General features: G+C 47.9%; 1 protein-coding gene across 1 annotated transcript in view; it reads left to right on the top strand.

Annotated features, from left to right (window-relative positions):
• Positions 1-13,335, top strand: part of Lekr1 (leucine, glutamate and lysine rich 1) — a 107,067-nt gene extending 93,732 nt beyond the window's left edge. The window contains exons 12-13 of the mRNA XM_048345859.1: positions 3,509-3,808; positions 12,934-13,335. Coding sequence (XP_048201816.1) covers positions 3,509-3,808; positions 12,934-13,335 — 702 coding nt within the window. The remainder of the gene's footprint in view (positions 1-3,508; positions 3,809-12,933) is intronic.
• Positions 13,336-15,956: the final 2,621 nt, after the last annotated feature.

Genomic DNA, 15,956 nt, shown 5'->3' with positions numbered 1-15,956 from the left:
AGAGCAGCATAAATTAATGACTAATAAGCAGCATGGCTAATCTGACAACACCTCATATCCAGAATAATAATATCCAGCTGGTAAGATGTTTTACATTTCCCAATAAAGCATTTCTTTCCTTCTTCCTTCCTTTCTTTCTTTCTCCCTTCCTTCCTTCCTTCCTTTCTTTCTTTCTTTCTTTTCTTTCTTTCCTTCCTTCCTTCCTTCCTTCCTTCCTTCCTTCCTTTCTTCTCCCCCTCCCTCCCTCCCTTCCTCCCTCTCCCCCTCCCTCTCCCCCCTCTCCCTTTCTCTCTCTCTCTCTCTCTCTCTCTCTCTCTCTCTCTCTCTCTCTCTCTCGTGGTGCCCACCCTGAGGCCTGAACCTCAGGGTCTAGGTGTTGTACCTGAGCTTTGCTCAAGGCTAGCACTCAACCCCTTGAGCCAGACCTCCATTTCAGGCTTGCTTTCGGTAGCTAATTGGAGATGAGTTTCACAGACTTTCCTGTCCAGGCTAGCTTTCAGCTGTGATCCTCAGATCTCAGCCTCCTGAATAACTAGAATTGCAGGCATGAGCCACCAGTACTGGACTCAAAACCTTTTTTGAATGAAGAAAAATATTCTGTAGATGTAATGATACATCTATCTGTTAAAATCTCTCTGATGATGTTGTTGCCTGTTTTGTTTGCTTATTTTATGAGACATCATCTAACTATGTAGCCCAGGCTGGCCTCAAACTCACAAACCTTGGGTCTCAGCCTCCTGAGTGCTAGGATATAAACTTGTGGTACTCCAGACATTAGTGGGTCTCTAGGTGTGTGTGTGTGTGTGTGTGTGTGTGTGTGTATGTGTGTGTGTGTATGTATGTATGTATGTATGTATGTGTGTATGTATGTGTGTATGTATGTATGTATGCCAGTCCTGGGGCTTGAACTCAGGGCCAGGGCACTGTCCCTGAGCTTTTGTGCTCAAGGCTAGCACTCTACCAAATGAGCCACAGTTCCACTATTGGCTTCATCCGAGTATAAGAGTCTCAAAGACTTTCTTATGAGGCTATCTTAGACCTATGATCTTCAGATCTCTGCCTCTTGAGTAGCTAGGATTACAGGCGTGAGCCACTGGTGCTTGATGCTCAGCTTATTATGTTTTCCCAGCAGATAAGTGTAGAATATGTATGTGTATCAGTCAAGTCTTACTAGAGAAACCATATTTTGAATAAACTCACTAAGTGCCTATGTTAATCAGATGAACCTAATACCCTGTGCTTGTGTGAAGGAGATACGGCTCAGCCATTTCCGTGGTTCACTGAAAGCAATAATTAAGTAGGACCAACCACCCGGTTACCCTAGTATATGACCAGAGTAGTAGCACAGGGCCCCCGGGTCAGAAAGGCCTCCTGCCTTGAACTTAATGCTGTGCAGCTGCTGCCTTAACATTCTTGATCATTTTACCTTTGAATCTGTGATTTTTCTCAAATGAGATGGCAGACCATGTGCAATAGCTTGGGCCTTGGCTGACCTGAAGTTCTGGCCGACCCTAGCCAGGTCCTCGCCTCTCACTTGCAGCTCCCCTTGTCCCCCTTCCCTCGTGACTGGCTGTAGTCTCGGTTCAGGATCCCATGGGCAGGGAAGTGCAGACAAGGTCATATGATCGCTCAAGAGAAGTCCTAAGTCCAAATTTTGCAAGTAAAATCCCCTGGATTTTAAACGTTGACTCCTTTTTAAAAAAATACACACACATACACCAAACTAGAAACATATTTGCGGCTCTGCACAGCCCCTCCCCCAGGGCCAGGGCTACTGTTCACCTCGCAGTGGCCACCTTCCCCCCTGAATTAGCTGGAAATAATAGAATATTAATCTGTAAAGTGACTCACTGTGGTGAATAGAGTTCTCCCAAAAGCTGTTCTTTATGTAAATTGAACATTTGAAATAAATTTTGAATACATAATTCTTTTTTAAGTAATAAGCTCAAAAAGTCCTCAGAGCTTTGGTCTCCAAGTGTTTTCCAGATCCTTCGCGGACCAGGTTCTTGTTATGCTAATATTTGTAACAACAATAACTGCAGCATCAATAATAAGGATAAGCTTCATCAGAACGAACGCTGTTATTCTTCTGTTCTTTGTTTTGTTTTGTAAGGAGGAAGAGAAATCTTTTCTAAAAGGGAAATGTTCCCTTCATGCCACGAGGAAAAGCTTTTCTTCCTCTCTCATTTACCTAGAAGTACAACCAAGCAAAGCAACCCATGTTCATAGTATTCTCCTATTGCCTTGTATAGCAACATCATTATGGTATCCATACCTGGCATGTATGTCCACGAAATCCATTCAACTTAACTCCCAATTTGAGTACTTAGTGGCTGGTAATGGCTTTTCAGAGCCTGTCCCAGCATCTCTTTCCAGTCACTGGTGGTGTTGCATCCAAAGCCGTGGAAGGAGTGTTTACACCAAGGAAATTAGATATAACTTTGGCTTTTATTTTATTTTCCTTTTTGTGCCAATGTTGGGGCTTGAACTCAGGGCCTGAACACTGTTTCTGGAGCTTCTTTTGCGTAAGGCTAGCACTCTAGTACTTGCAACACAGTTCCACTTCAAGATTTTTCGGTGGTTAATTGGAGATAAACGTCTCACAGATTCCTGCTCTGGCTGGTTTTGAACTGCAATTCTCTGGTCTCAGCTTTCTGAGTAGCTAGGATTACAGGCATAAGCCTCTGCTGCCTGGCTTTGGCTTTTATTGATTGATTGGTTGATGATTGATTGATTGCCAGTCCTACGGCTTGAATTCAGGGCTTGCACTTTACCTCTTGAGCCGCAGTGCCACGTCTAGCTTTTTCTGTTTGTGTGGTACTGAGGAATGGAACCCAGGGCTTCATGCGTGCTAGGCAAGCACTCTACCACTAAGCCACATTCCCAGCCTCAGGCTTTTATTTTTACAGAGACTGTGGTTGCTATCATTTCATATAGCCAGTGGCCATCAAGGGATAGTGGCCACCGTGTTGGATAGTGCAGGATAGTTCTATCATTTCAAAAAAATTCTGTTTGACAGGGCTCTTCAGGAAACAGGAAGTGCTTGGGTCCCCTCCATCCAGGACATACATGAAAGAAACCCAATGATGCCACAGGAAAATTAGCTTATTGGTATGATATGAGTGGAGTCTCACTGTAGAACACTCCTTAGGTCTCCAAACATCAGGCGTTTTGAGATACCACAGCCAGCCTAATTAGGACAGGCCAGGCCCCCGATCTACTTGACAAGACTTGAGCCATTCTTGGCAGCTCAAGATAGTCATAGAGATTTGTTTGTTTCCAAAGGTGCTAAAGTGATTAATGCAATTTCCATTTTAGGTGAAAAAATAAAATTCTCTGTTAACTTTTAAGAAGAAACCCCTGAAACCCTGGGTATGGCCTAGTATTTATTTTCACCTAGTTAGAAAAACACACTGGTTTACTAAAAACAAATTGCTTAAGAACCATAACAGCTCTGTAGTTACTTAGAAACGGTGACCTACAAACTAATATGAAATTTGTCTTACAGATATCTGACTTAATCGCAGGTGCTACAAAAGACTTGAGGCTGGAAGTGAGCACCCTTGAAGAAAAACTGCATGAGTCCCACCGGCAATATGCAGAAAAATCTAAGTCAAAACAAAAAGAAATTGAAACCCTTAAAAATGTGGTTGCAGAATTTGAATCACGCTTGAAGAAGCAAATTGACTGTCATGATAGAGTTTCAGAAAGCTTGAAGAAGGAAATGAAACAGAAGTCAGAGGAGCTGGAGAGAGTGATGTTGGCTCAAACACAGCTGATGCAGCAGTTTAACCAATCCCAGGAAGAGGTAAGGAGCAAACCATCGTCCCTTTGCACACACACACACACACACAACACACACACACACACACACACACACACACACACACACACACGAAAGGCAGTGTGGTGGCCTGGAAAGAGTCCTGGGCTGTTTGTTAGAGACCGGAAACCACATCCTGGCTCTCTCTGGGCACCATTTAATCTCTGTGGACCTGGCCTGCCTTGTACAAAGCCAGGATGTTCAACTGTATACACCAATGCTGTCTCAGTGCCCAGCTCCGTGTTGCCAAGGACCACTTAAGACCTGTAAGCTGGACACTGCTGGCTCTCACTCAGGAGCCTCAGATCCAAGGATTAAAGTTCAAAGCCAGCCCCAGCAGGAAAGCCCATGAAACTCTTATGTCAAGTCAACCACCAAAGAAAAACAAAAAAAGCCAGAAGTAGAGGTGCCAGCTCAAGTGGTAGAATGCTATCCTAGAGCAAAGATGCTCAGGGATAGTGCCAAGGCCATGAGTTCAAGCCCCAGGACAGGCACACAAGCAAACAAAGCTTTTTTCTTTTTTTACAAAAGTCAAATTATCTTTATATTGTCCATGTTTCTTTTTTAATTCATGCACCTGAGCTCTAAAAGTTCCTTTGGCAAAGATTTAATGTTAAGGCGAATAAGACATAAATATGTAAAGAGTCCTAGTCACACAGATTTTTCATTTCTTTTCCTAACTCTTATTTGTGAAATGCTAGGCAGTTTAGGAACAGTGGAACAATTACTTTGTTCTTTAATTACCAACCTTAGATTATAAAATGTGACCCTGTTTATAACAATGTAGTGAATAGAGATAAAGGAGCTATTCTGTCTTTTATTTTTATTTATTTATTTATTTATTTATTTATTTATTTATTTTTGCTAGTCCTGGCCCTTGGACTCAGGGCCTGAGCACTGCCCCTGGCTTCTTTTTGCTCAAGGCTAGCACTCTGCCACTTGAGCCACAGCGCCACTCTGGCCTTTTCTATATATGTGGTGCTGAGGAATTGAACCCAGGGCTTCATGTATATGAGGCAAGCACTCTTGCCACTAGGCCATATTCCCAGCCCAAAGGAGCTATTCTGAATGCTAGTGATAAGTAATGTTTTTGTTGGTTTTATTGACATCTCAGTGAAGAAATACATGGGAGATACTAGCAATAAATATGTCATATTCTTGCTATATTTAGATTACTGACAAAAATAGAAAATTTGTTTCATCATTATAAATATGAAGTGAAACTATTACAAAGAATTATAAATATAAGATGAAATAGGGAATGGGGGAAAAACACTGGATGAAGAACAATGCCTAACACAACTCTGTACAATTAGAAATATTTGCATGTTACAGGTGAGGAACTGACTTAACAAAGCTGAGTAATTTTCCTAAGATAGTGCAGTATGGTATAGCCAAGATTCAAATGTGCATCTCTGTGGGGTAATGGGTCTTCCTTCGGGAAATCGGAGCTCTCAAGATTCTGCTTCTGGGGCTGGGAATATTGCCTAGTGGCAAGAGTGCTTGCCTCCTACACATGAAGCTCTCGGTTTGATTCCCCAGCACCACATATATGGAAAATGGCCAGAAGGGGCGCTGTGGCTCAGGTGGCAGAGTGCTAGCCTTGAGTGGGAAGAAGCCAGGGGCAGTGCTCAGTCCCTGAGTCCAAGGCCCAGGACTGGCCAAAAAAAAAATTTTTTCATTAAAAAAAAAAAAAGATTCTGCTTCTAAGTTTCAAGGTGGCCTCAGGCTTATCCCACAACACCTCCTGGCCTCCATTATTTATTTTCTTCTTACTTTGTAGTTGAACAAGCCCTGGAGCAGTGGCTCACACCTGTGATCACAGCTACTAGGGGAGGAGATTAGGAGGATCAGGGTTCAAAATCATCCCAGGCAAGAAGCTACCAAGACCTTCATCTTAACCAGTAAGCTAGGTATGATAGTGTGTATCCCTGCATCCAATCACAAAGGGAGGTGTAAATAGGAGGATTGAAGTCCAAGCTTGGTTTGGACAAAAAACATGAGATTCTACCAGCAAAGGGGCTACAAACATGGACGATGGCTTGACTAGCAAGCATGAAGCCTGGAGTTCAAACTCCAATATGAATTCACACACACACCCCCACACACATAAAATTTAAAATAACCATAAAATAAAATGAGCAACCGTACAATGTACAATCAATTGTGGATTATCACTAAATATAGAAAAATGTCATCTTGTAATTTTTTTAAAGCTAATTATGGATATGCTTTGGAGGCATACCCAGGGAAGGAGCACAGTAGGTTTTGTTTGTTTGGGTTTTTTGCCAGTCCTGGTGCTTGGACTCAGGGCCTGAGCACTGTCCCTGAGCTTCCTTTTACTCAAGGCTAGCACTCTACCATTTGAGCCACAGCGTCACTTCCAGCTTTTTCTGTTTATGTGGTTTTGAGGAATCGAACCCAGGGCTTTATACATTCTAGAAAAGCTCTCAACCGCTAAGCTACATTCCCAGCCCCCCACACTAGATTTTCCATTAGAAGTTTCCAAAATATCACCTTAATATTAAATAACTGGAACTAAAATGTAAGTAAATGATGAGGCATGCCAAAGACCAGAACAGGCTCATAAAAATAGGAAATGAGCCAATAAAAGTGAGAGGACTTACGAACCAGAAAGAATAGAGGCTATATGTAGAAGACATGAAGTGAAAACCACTACTTATTTTCATCCTATATCTATACTCTTTGAAGTTTTTCAGGTTCTGAATAAAGCAAGGGGAAAGCAAGTTCCCATTAGAAGGAGGATGAATTAATAAACTAATCTGGAGGAGGGAGGTCCTCATCCCTCTCAAGGAAAGAGGGATGGACTTGGTTTTAAATTGTAGAAGAGAGTTCTCCAGGGTAGGAGGGGGGCTAAAGCTCTGAATGTCAAGCACTGATTGTTGCTACAACCCCCAGAACAGGGTTGGGTAGGAAAAGCTGCAGTCACTGGGAGGAGAAAATGGAAAATCCAGGAGTAGTGGAGGTAGAAGCATAAACAACATGCCCAGCAAAGCTCTCCCTTCAGAAGAGACTCACGTGGTGAAAAGCAGAAAGGAATCAGAAGTGAGAAGGTACTACCTCTGAAAATAGCGTATGATCCTTACAGCCAAATTCGAATGGAACCCCCAGGCTCTTGGAGTCTGTGTTTTCTGGGGATCCTATCAAGAGATTCTTAATTATAACCCAATTATAACCCTGCTCTCAATGACCTGGGTCCAGAGGAAGAGTATGGATAAATTCAAAACTAAACAAAACAGCTCCAAGGAAGCTGTTTTAAGACCACAGAGTGGAGCATGGTGGTAGTACACACTTATAACCCCAGCACTTGGGAGGCCGAGGCAGGAACATCAAGTATGAAGTTAAACTAGACTCTAAAGTAGACTCAAGGACAGGCTGAGCTGCAAAGTGAGAAAGGAAACAGACAAAACCCCACACAGGAAGAAAGGAACAGGAGTTTAATCTCTCCAGTTTCTGCAGCCTATCTAACGGAAGGTGAAAGCTACTCGGACACTGGAAGTGCAAGCTACAAGTAGCAGAGCAACCAGCCTTAGGGGAAGAAGCTAAGCAAGAATGAAGGTGCTGAGTTCAAGCCCCAGCATGCTCTCAGGTAAACATGGAAAATGGAACCCATAGGTTTACTTCATGTCATCACCATGAAATGGCCATAAATTCACAAAACTGAACACGTTTCTAAGGACAGAGAAAGCAAGAGAGGAGTGGACACTTGATGAAAAAGAGGTTGGAAAACGGAAAGCAAGATGGCTGAGTGGTAACGAAGCTGAAGAAGTAATGTGTGTGGAGGGAGAGGGTGAGGGCCCAGAGACGCAAACCTGAGCATGTGACACAGCACAGGAAGGCCAGGAGGACTGCGAAAGACACACAGAGGCCCACGTGCCTCCCTTCCCCAGCAGCCCCGCCCACTCTCAGGCAGGGCATGGCGGTTCGCCAGTAACCTTGACTGGGAGTCACCAGGCTGGAGGACCTAAGACAGCCAAGTGTGTAACACAACAAGAGCCGGGGTTAACACCTGTACTAAATGCACCCCCATTCTACTCTCCCATTCAGAATGCCATCACTCAGGCTAATGTATCAGTAGCAAGAAACTGGAAGTGCCTTCTCTGGGAAAATGAACTGCCTCAAGAGAAAAGACCTTTCAATGTATACCGACCACTTAGTGATCTCCAGGAAATGGCTGCACCACAGCCGTTCTCCACACCCTGGAAGAACGGCCGTAAACCTTATCCAGGTACACACTGAACTTTAGGTCAGATCCTGAGGATTCTCTGTTGAACAGTCAAGAATCGCCAAATACTTGATAATTATTTCTAATTTTTGAAGAACAGAAACAAATAAGAAATAGAAGAACTCAGAAGTAAAAGATACAAACTAACACCTAATTGTGCCCTTAACCCTAACCACGGGTCAACCTTAAGCCTGTTCCTGATCTAACTCCCACCCTAATCTCTGATACTCCTAACCTTATTCCTAATGATAATCCAACCTTAACTCTAATTTGAAAACTAAAGCTCAGATCCCACAGCCTAAACCTAATGTAACTCTGAGCCTAATGCCTAATTCTCGCCTTATCCTTGTCCCATATAAATCCTAACTCTAAATCTCACCTTAATCCTAGTCCTAACCTAAACCTACAACTAATCCAGACCATAATGTCTAACACCAACCCAAACTACTGATAAACTCTAATCTTATTCCCTACCCTAGTGCTGCCCCTAATTCTAACCCCAACCCTAACCTTAACTGACACTGAAGCCTAACTCAAATCCTAAACTCACCCTCGTATTCATTCTAACTCATTCTCATGCCTCATTCAAACCTCAGTCCTTAACCCTGATCCTTTGGGTAATGCTAATCCTCACGAATGCCAACTGTAGCCCAGTCAGAGGGTTGGGCGTCCATTTCTACAGCTTTTGTTTCATTATGTCTGCTGTACTTGGCTTCATTATGTTTGCAAGCACAGAATTACAGTTTGAAGAACAACATGCTGGCCGTCTTCTCTCCCAGAAACGTGTCGAGGTTCTCACTGTGCCTTGTGCATGTCTTCGGCAGCTTGAGGCTGAACAGACGAAGCGAGCAGAAGCAGCCTTGGAACGGGAGCTGGGCCCCCCTTACTAATAACTCCGCCATGTGCTTCTGCTTTTCGTGCCTTTCCTACAGCCCCCCAACCAGCTGGCTGGCCACCCACTCCCCTGGGTGCCGTCCAGTCAGGATGGATGGAAACTGCAGTCTGACCACTCGATGACGGCCGCAGGGCAGGCACGAGCCTCCTTCACGGAGCACCTCCTGGCTCAGCCACCCACACGGTGCCAAATACAGCGGGAGTCTCACCTTCAGAATGATCAGGTTACCCAGCAAAGCCTTCCCGTACTTCTTTCACTGCTTCCAGAACTTAGAGCAACCCAGCTGTCTTGAAGGATAACAATGAAAACAAACATAAAAATAAACCACTCTGACTCTGCAGAGATTGGGGAAAATTGGCCATCTCTTAATATTAGAAATGTAAAACAGATGGTGAGCTAATTTATATTTTCGTTTTGACATTTACCTACTCAGTGGGAGTGCAATTAGGCCATATTTTAAGCTCGTTTACAGTGGCTTTTATCTGAAATGTTACAGAGGTAGGTACAGGGGACGCTCGCCACCTGTGTGCGGAGTGCAAGGGCCCCGGGGCCGGGCGAGAGGCCTCGGGTCCACCTCACGCCGGACGCAGGGCAGATGGGAACTCCCCTGGGGCAGCCTGGGCCCATACTGTCCTCCTGCCTCCCACCTCACCCCGCTCCACATTCGTTCCCAGAGCTGGAAAAGAGAACTTTCCATCCAGCAGATTGGATCACACCAGCCACCTGCTTGAAACAGACCTTCCAATGCCTCCCATCTGGTGCTCAGAGTAAAGTCAAACTCTAGCATCAGGGGCTGCCAAACTCCTCCCGAACCTAACTGCAGATCTGAGCACCTACAACCTCTGTCACCCTGTGCCAACACGTGCCTCATGCTCCGTTCATTCCACCTGGGAAACCTCAGAGTCTTTCTCTCCAGACTCAGGCCTCTCGTTTAATTTTGACTTCCATGGTGCCATGATGAACCCCAGCCAAAGACAGTTTTGTCTAAAACACATAGAGTACTATGGTTTCACTTATTATGCTCATGTTTGTCAACAAGCTTTCATCTTTCAAAGTTATACCATCACGTGTTTGCATGTTGTTGAGTGCATACATACTGGAATCCTGTGCCACTCAGCCTTCCTCTTGTGTACATGGCCGAGAACAAGCTAACCACAAGTGACGGAGGAATCATTTCCCATATGATGGAATTCTCCACTCCTGTCTACTGACAAGTCCACAAGTCCTTTTCTGAAGTGGTCAAGCTTTTCATGTCCATTGCTGACCCTGAGATGGAAGAAACAGTAGCAAACTGCCTGGGGGACAAAACTGAGCTGTAATCTAGATGTTACCGAAGGACGAAATGGTGGCAGGGGGCAGGGAGACATGATCAGAGTCCCCAGAGAGCTCATCCCGTGTGAGCACAGACAAAAATGAAAGTCTCAACTTTGGATCCTCCTATTCACAAAGTAACAGAAGAGAGAATGAATCCTCTGTTCTGAACGCTAATAGCCTTGAACAGGGGTTAGCGCGTGAGCAGCTGGCCCACACAGCGCGGTCAGCACCCCCCGTGTGGTGTGAGGACCCCATGATAGATTTGGACCCCCCAGGGCAGAGCCTGGAGTCCTCCTGCAGGGCACTCCTCTTGTGCTTGCTCTCTGGGGTGTCTGTCACTGCTCCACCTGTGCATTTTCTCCTGCCACTTGACCAAGCCGTTCTTCAGTGACTTACCTTGTGGGTGTCTCCTGTCAGGCGCCTTTCCTGTACGTGGAGGCCTGAGTTTCCTTTAGTAAGCTGATTGGGTTTGCCTGCCTGCCTGCCTGCCTTCCTTCCTTTCTTCCTCCCTCCCTCCCTTCCTCCCTCCCTCCCTTCCTTCCTTCCTTCCTTCCTTCCTTCCTTCCTTCCTTCCTTCCTTCCTTCCTTCCTTCCTTCCTTTTGCTTTTTAATGAGGGTTCTTGTCCTCTCAGAGGTATCAAACTGTCTTTTCATGAAACCACCCCATCATTGTCCATTTTTTATTTTATATATTCCAGTAAAATTAACTCCTCATAGTGTTCTTTTTTTTTTCCAGTCCTGGGCTTTGAACTCGGGGCCTGAGCAATGTCCCTGGCTTCTTTTTGCTCAAGGTTAGCACTCTGCCGCTTGAGCCACCTCTGGATTTTCCTGTATATGTGGTGCTGAGGAATCGAACCCAGGGCTTTATGTATACAAGGCAAGCACTCTTGTCACTAGGCCATATTCCCAGCCCCTTCTCATAGTGTTCTTAATCAAAGGTATTTTTATACTAATCCGGTGACAGCACTTAAAGCTGATCACCTCACACTTCGTTAGCTTGCTGTACCACTAAAACAGTACCCTGTGGATTTTGCTTTTTTTTTTTTTAAGTACTGGTCCTGGGGCTTAAACTCAGCGCCTGGGCACTAGTAGATTTTTTAAAAAATTTTTTTACTCAGGCTGGCACTCCTCTACCACTTGAGCTCCTTGTGGCTTTTTGCTTCTTGATTAGAGATAAGAGTCTCATGGACCTTTCTGCTTGGGCGGGCTTGGTACTCGGCTAGCCCTGCAGGAGGCGGGGCCCTGGAGGCAGGCACCAGCTCCCAGAGCTGCGCTCACCTCGGCCGCCCAGCTGGCCCCGCTGAGCTGAGCGCAGTAAGCACCACAGCACCTAACCTAGCACCTGAGTCATCTTCCTCTCTGACCCTGAGCATGGCCCCCCAACCTTGCTGACAAGAATTTGGGGTGGAGAAAGAGCCACACACACCAGTAATCTCCATTTACTCCAAAAATAATAACCGGAGCAAGTAATTAACCCGTGATTGTTTTTAATATGTAAACAAGTGGATTGTTTTGTATGGAAACACTATACATAATTGATGAGGCTTTGGCCCCCACATACAGCTGGTTTTATAGAAAATTGCCGTGCTAATCTAGAATTGCTCCGTAGTCCTCTAACTTCCAGATTTGAAACTGAATAAAGTTCTGTCTATAAGCACGAGAATCTCAACTATCAGAAGCAGGTGCTTTCCCTGATTCTTAGTTCCACTGACAGCAGATTAGTCCACAACCCCCTGACCAAGGGTTTCCCGCTTGGGAATGGCCTTGGCCGTACCTGACGGATATGCACTCCCGGCCGGCGAACCCTGGAGCACGGCAGCTCCAGGTGTGTTCCGGTATGAGGAGAGCACCTGGAGCTGTTGACCCGCCGAGCTCGGCGGTCCACATCCTACACGACCGCTGGGACTCCCGGGCCAACCCCGAGCTCAACGTTCCCTACGAAGCCTGACGGACGCAGGGATGGAACGGTGACTTCACCCAACGACCCAGGCCCACCGAGCAAACGCCTTACAAATAACGGATTGTACCACTTCCGCGGAGTCCTACCCACTCTCCCCCCCGCCCTGTGACTCAGCTTGCCCGTGTCGGTGATCTCCAACGGCCAGGCAGGGTGATGGAAAGTGCCAGAGCCTGGGGAGGCGGAAGCCCGATGAGAGGTGCGCTCGGAGCGCACCGTGTGCCTGTGCTGTAACCGTGAAGTTACAGCCATGACCCGCTGGGGGCTGGGAAGGTGGCCCGGTGGCAAGGGCGCTCGCGAGTGTATAGAAAACACACCGCGCTCCATAACTGCGAACAGCCCCCGAGGCCGCCCTGCCGCTCCGGGCTTGGGCGGGTGACCCCGCCGCCCCGCCGCCCCGCCGCCCCGGGCTCGCCTCCCGCTGGCCCGGGCCACACCCCGCGTTTCATGTTATTCCGTGCCCTGGCTTCCCTCTGCTCAAGGCCGGCGCTCTGCCACCGGGGCCTCCTTTCCCGGCTTCGCCAGCCTGGCTTCGAACTCCAGATCCCAGCGTCCCGACGACGGGGAGGGTTCGGGGCTGGGGCCGCCACGCCGGTGGGCGCGGTGGGGCAGAGGTCCGGGGCGGGCGCCCGGGCACGGGGGGGGGGCTCCCCGGCCGGCTCGAGGCAGACCCCCCGCCTCCCTCCCCTGTCTTTCAGAACGCGCTGCTCCAGGACACCGTGCGCAGGGAGTGCGAGGAGCGCCTGGAGCTGACGGAGGCGCTGGGCCGGGCCCGCGAGCAGCTCCTGGGGCTCAGGAGGCTGCGCGGAAGCCCGCCTCCGGGCCTCGGCCCCCCGGGCCCCCCGGGCCCCCCGGGCCCCAGCACCTCCCTGCCCGCCTCCGCCTCCGCCGCGGCCGCCCGGGGAGAGAGGCCGCCCCGGAGACCCAGCTCGGACACCACCCCCGCCACCCCGGGCCCGCACCCGCACGGAGGCCTGCCGGCCCTGCCGCCGCCGCCGCCGCCCGCGCACCGGCCCCGAGGCCGGGCCTCCGCCCCGTCCCAGGGCGACGCCCGGCAGAGGCTGGCCGCGATCCTCCGGAGGAGGCTGAGCCAGCGCTGACCCCGCCCGCCGCGCGCCCCGCGCCCCGCGCCCCGCGCCCCGGCCGCCACTCACGGTCACCAGGAGCGCGGGATGGAAAGCAAGGAAACCAGCGAGGCCCGCGCCACCCCCCCCCCACTCCCGCCCCGGAGGCCTGGGGGACCATAGCAGGTCCCCCACCCCCACCCCACACGCACAGACAGAGGAGCTTGGTCCTGTGGGTGTCTGTTCCCTTGTTTGCTCACTAGATAAAGCAATATTCCAGATAGAAAAGCAAAGTAGTCCTTATTTAGTGAATGCCCCAAAGGGCTCGTTTCCAGGATCCCCAGGATCCGTCGGCTGCCACCATCAGAAGCTGCTTTTCGGGGCGCCCCCGTGGAGGTGAGGTGCGAGGTGCTGGCGATGGTCCGGGGGCCAGGGCGGCCGAGGCCGGCCCCGGGAAGACCATCTGCAGCTCAAGCAGTGCTTCACACAGCCCGGAGCTCATTTCCTTCCATTCTGTGCCACTCCTGGGGCTTGAACTCAGGGCCTTGACCGTCTCACGCGAGGCTGGCGCTCTACCACTTGGGCCACAGCTCTGTTTCAGGCTTTTTTGGTGGTTAATTGGAGATAAGAGTCTCACGGAGTTTCTTCAGGCTGGCTTCCAACTGCGATCCTCAGATCTCAGCCTCCTGAGTAGCTAGGATTGCAGGTGTGAGCCACTGGTGCTTGACTGAAGATTATTTTAGAAAATATTACTTAGGGTTTTCTCCATTGCATGCTTTTTTGGGCATTGCAACCAAGCAGGATATGGCTAGAACTTGTATTCTTCCGCCGTTAGGAAGAGAACTAATTTGATATATCTTAATAAAAGACCAGAGTGCTAATTTTGAATTCAGTTTATTACCTCCGAAAAAGATAACTGATTAATGCAGTTTCGATTTTCACAATGAAATTAAAACCAGAAGCCTGATCCGCCATTTTAAATGGCCTTAAAGCTCAGATTCCTCTGGTTTCTGTTTTTGTTTATTTTGGTTTTTTTTTTTTTTCTTTTTCCAGTCCTGGGGATTGAACTCAGGGCCTATGCACTGCCCCTGGCTTCTTTTTGCTCAAGACAAGCACTCTGCCACTTGAGCCACAGCGCCACTCCAGCTTTTTCTGTGTATGTGGTCCTGAGGAATCAAACCCAGGGCTTCATGCATGCAAGGCAAGCACTCTACTGCTAAGCCACATTCCCTGCCCTCCTCTGCTTTTCTTAAAACAATATTCACCTATATTTTTCTCCATCTAATAGAAGTATATTTTTCTTTAAACAAATGACTGATATTAATTAAATCCTTCATCTGACTGTATCACAGACATTCAACCTCCATGTGCTTGCCTGGAAATAACTAACACAAGTGACACATAAAATTCTCTCCATTTTGCTATGCTATTGGTGAGAGAATTCAAAGTACCTGATATCCTTTCCTATGTTAAAAAAAAAAATTCAAAGTACCTAGTGTCCTTTCCTATGTTAAAAAAATATATTGTCAATCCAGGCACCAGGGGCTCACATCTGTAATCCTAGCTTCTCAGGAGGCTAAGATCTGTGGGTCACAGTTCAAAGCCAGCCCAGGCAGGAAAGTTGGTGAGACTCACATTTCCAGTTAATCACCAGAAAACCAGAAGTGGTGCTATGGCTTAAAGTGGAAGGGCACTAGCCTTGAGCTGAAGAGCTCAGGGACAGTCAGTGCCTTGGCCCAGAGTTCAAGCCCCACACCCAACAATATATATATACATATTGCCAAGCAAAACTTAAGTTTATCTCGAATCTTTCAAAGGTTTAATGAGTGCTTTAAATCAAGCTGGGCACCAGTGGCTCCCATCTGTAACCATAGCTACACAGGAAGCTGATATCTGAGGTGCGCAACTCCAAGCCAGCCCAAGCAGGAAAGTCCATGGGACTCTTATCTCCAATTAGCCACCAAAAAGTCAAAAGTGGCTCACTTGTAGCCATGAGCACAAAAGCTCAGAGACATCACCCAGGTCCTGTTTAAGCTCCAGGACTGGTACAAAAAAAAAGAAAAAAGTTAAAATGGCTAATAGGTCCACTGATTTCCCCGGCTAGTTTAGGAGAGGTGTCCGGGGTGGTGTTTTCTGTCGATGGTCGTCTCTTGTGATGGCGGGGCATGAGGGTGCACCGCAGCACGGGAGCAGGGCTGGGCCACCCTCTACGGGGGGGGGGGGGGGGGGGAGATGCCCAGAACTGGCTGCGACTTGGTTACGGTAGTCCAGCTGGTCGGAGCCATGGCCGCACAGTCCCCCGAGCTTCCTTCCCAAGCCTCCCTTGTCACTTCTGTCAACAGCACCTGCACTGGATTGATGTTTTTTAAGTACATGCTCTTTTCAATTTGTGTAAGATGGAAATTTTACTTGAGGAAGCATAACTTTTGGCAACAAGTCTGATTGCCTAGTTACATCTTTTCTGATGAACTCTAAAATAAAAGCATGTCTATCCAAACAAGCAGTGTTCATTGGTGTACCCCGCCCCCACCCCAAAGCTGCCTTGTACAATGCTAGCAGGCCACCTGGCACTGGATTTTCTTTGTCTCTCATCCATTGTTTAAGTTACACTGTTGTGGAAGAGGCTGAGGGCAAGCCAGTGGCTACACTGAAGAGTC

This window comes from Perognathus longimembris, chromosome 5 (assembly GCF_023159225.1).
Source record: "Perognathus longimembris pacificus isolate PPM17 chromosome 5, ASM2315922v1, whole genome shotgun sequence".
Lineage (NCBI taxonomy): Eukaryota > Metazoa > Chordata > Mammalia > Rodentia > Heteromyidae > Perognathus > Perognathus longimembris.
This window is presented reverse-complemented; position numbering and strand designations above follow the sequence as displayed.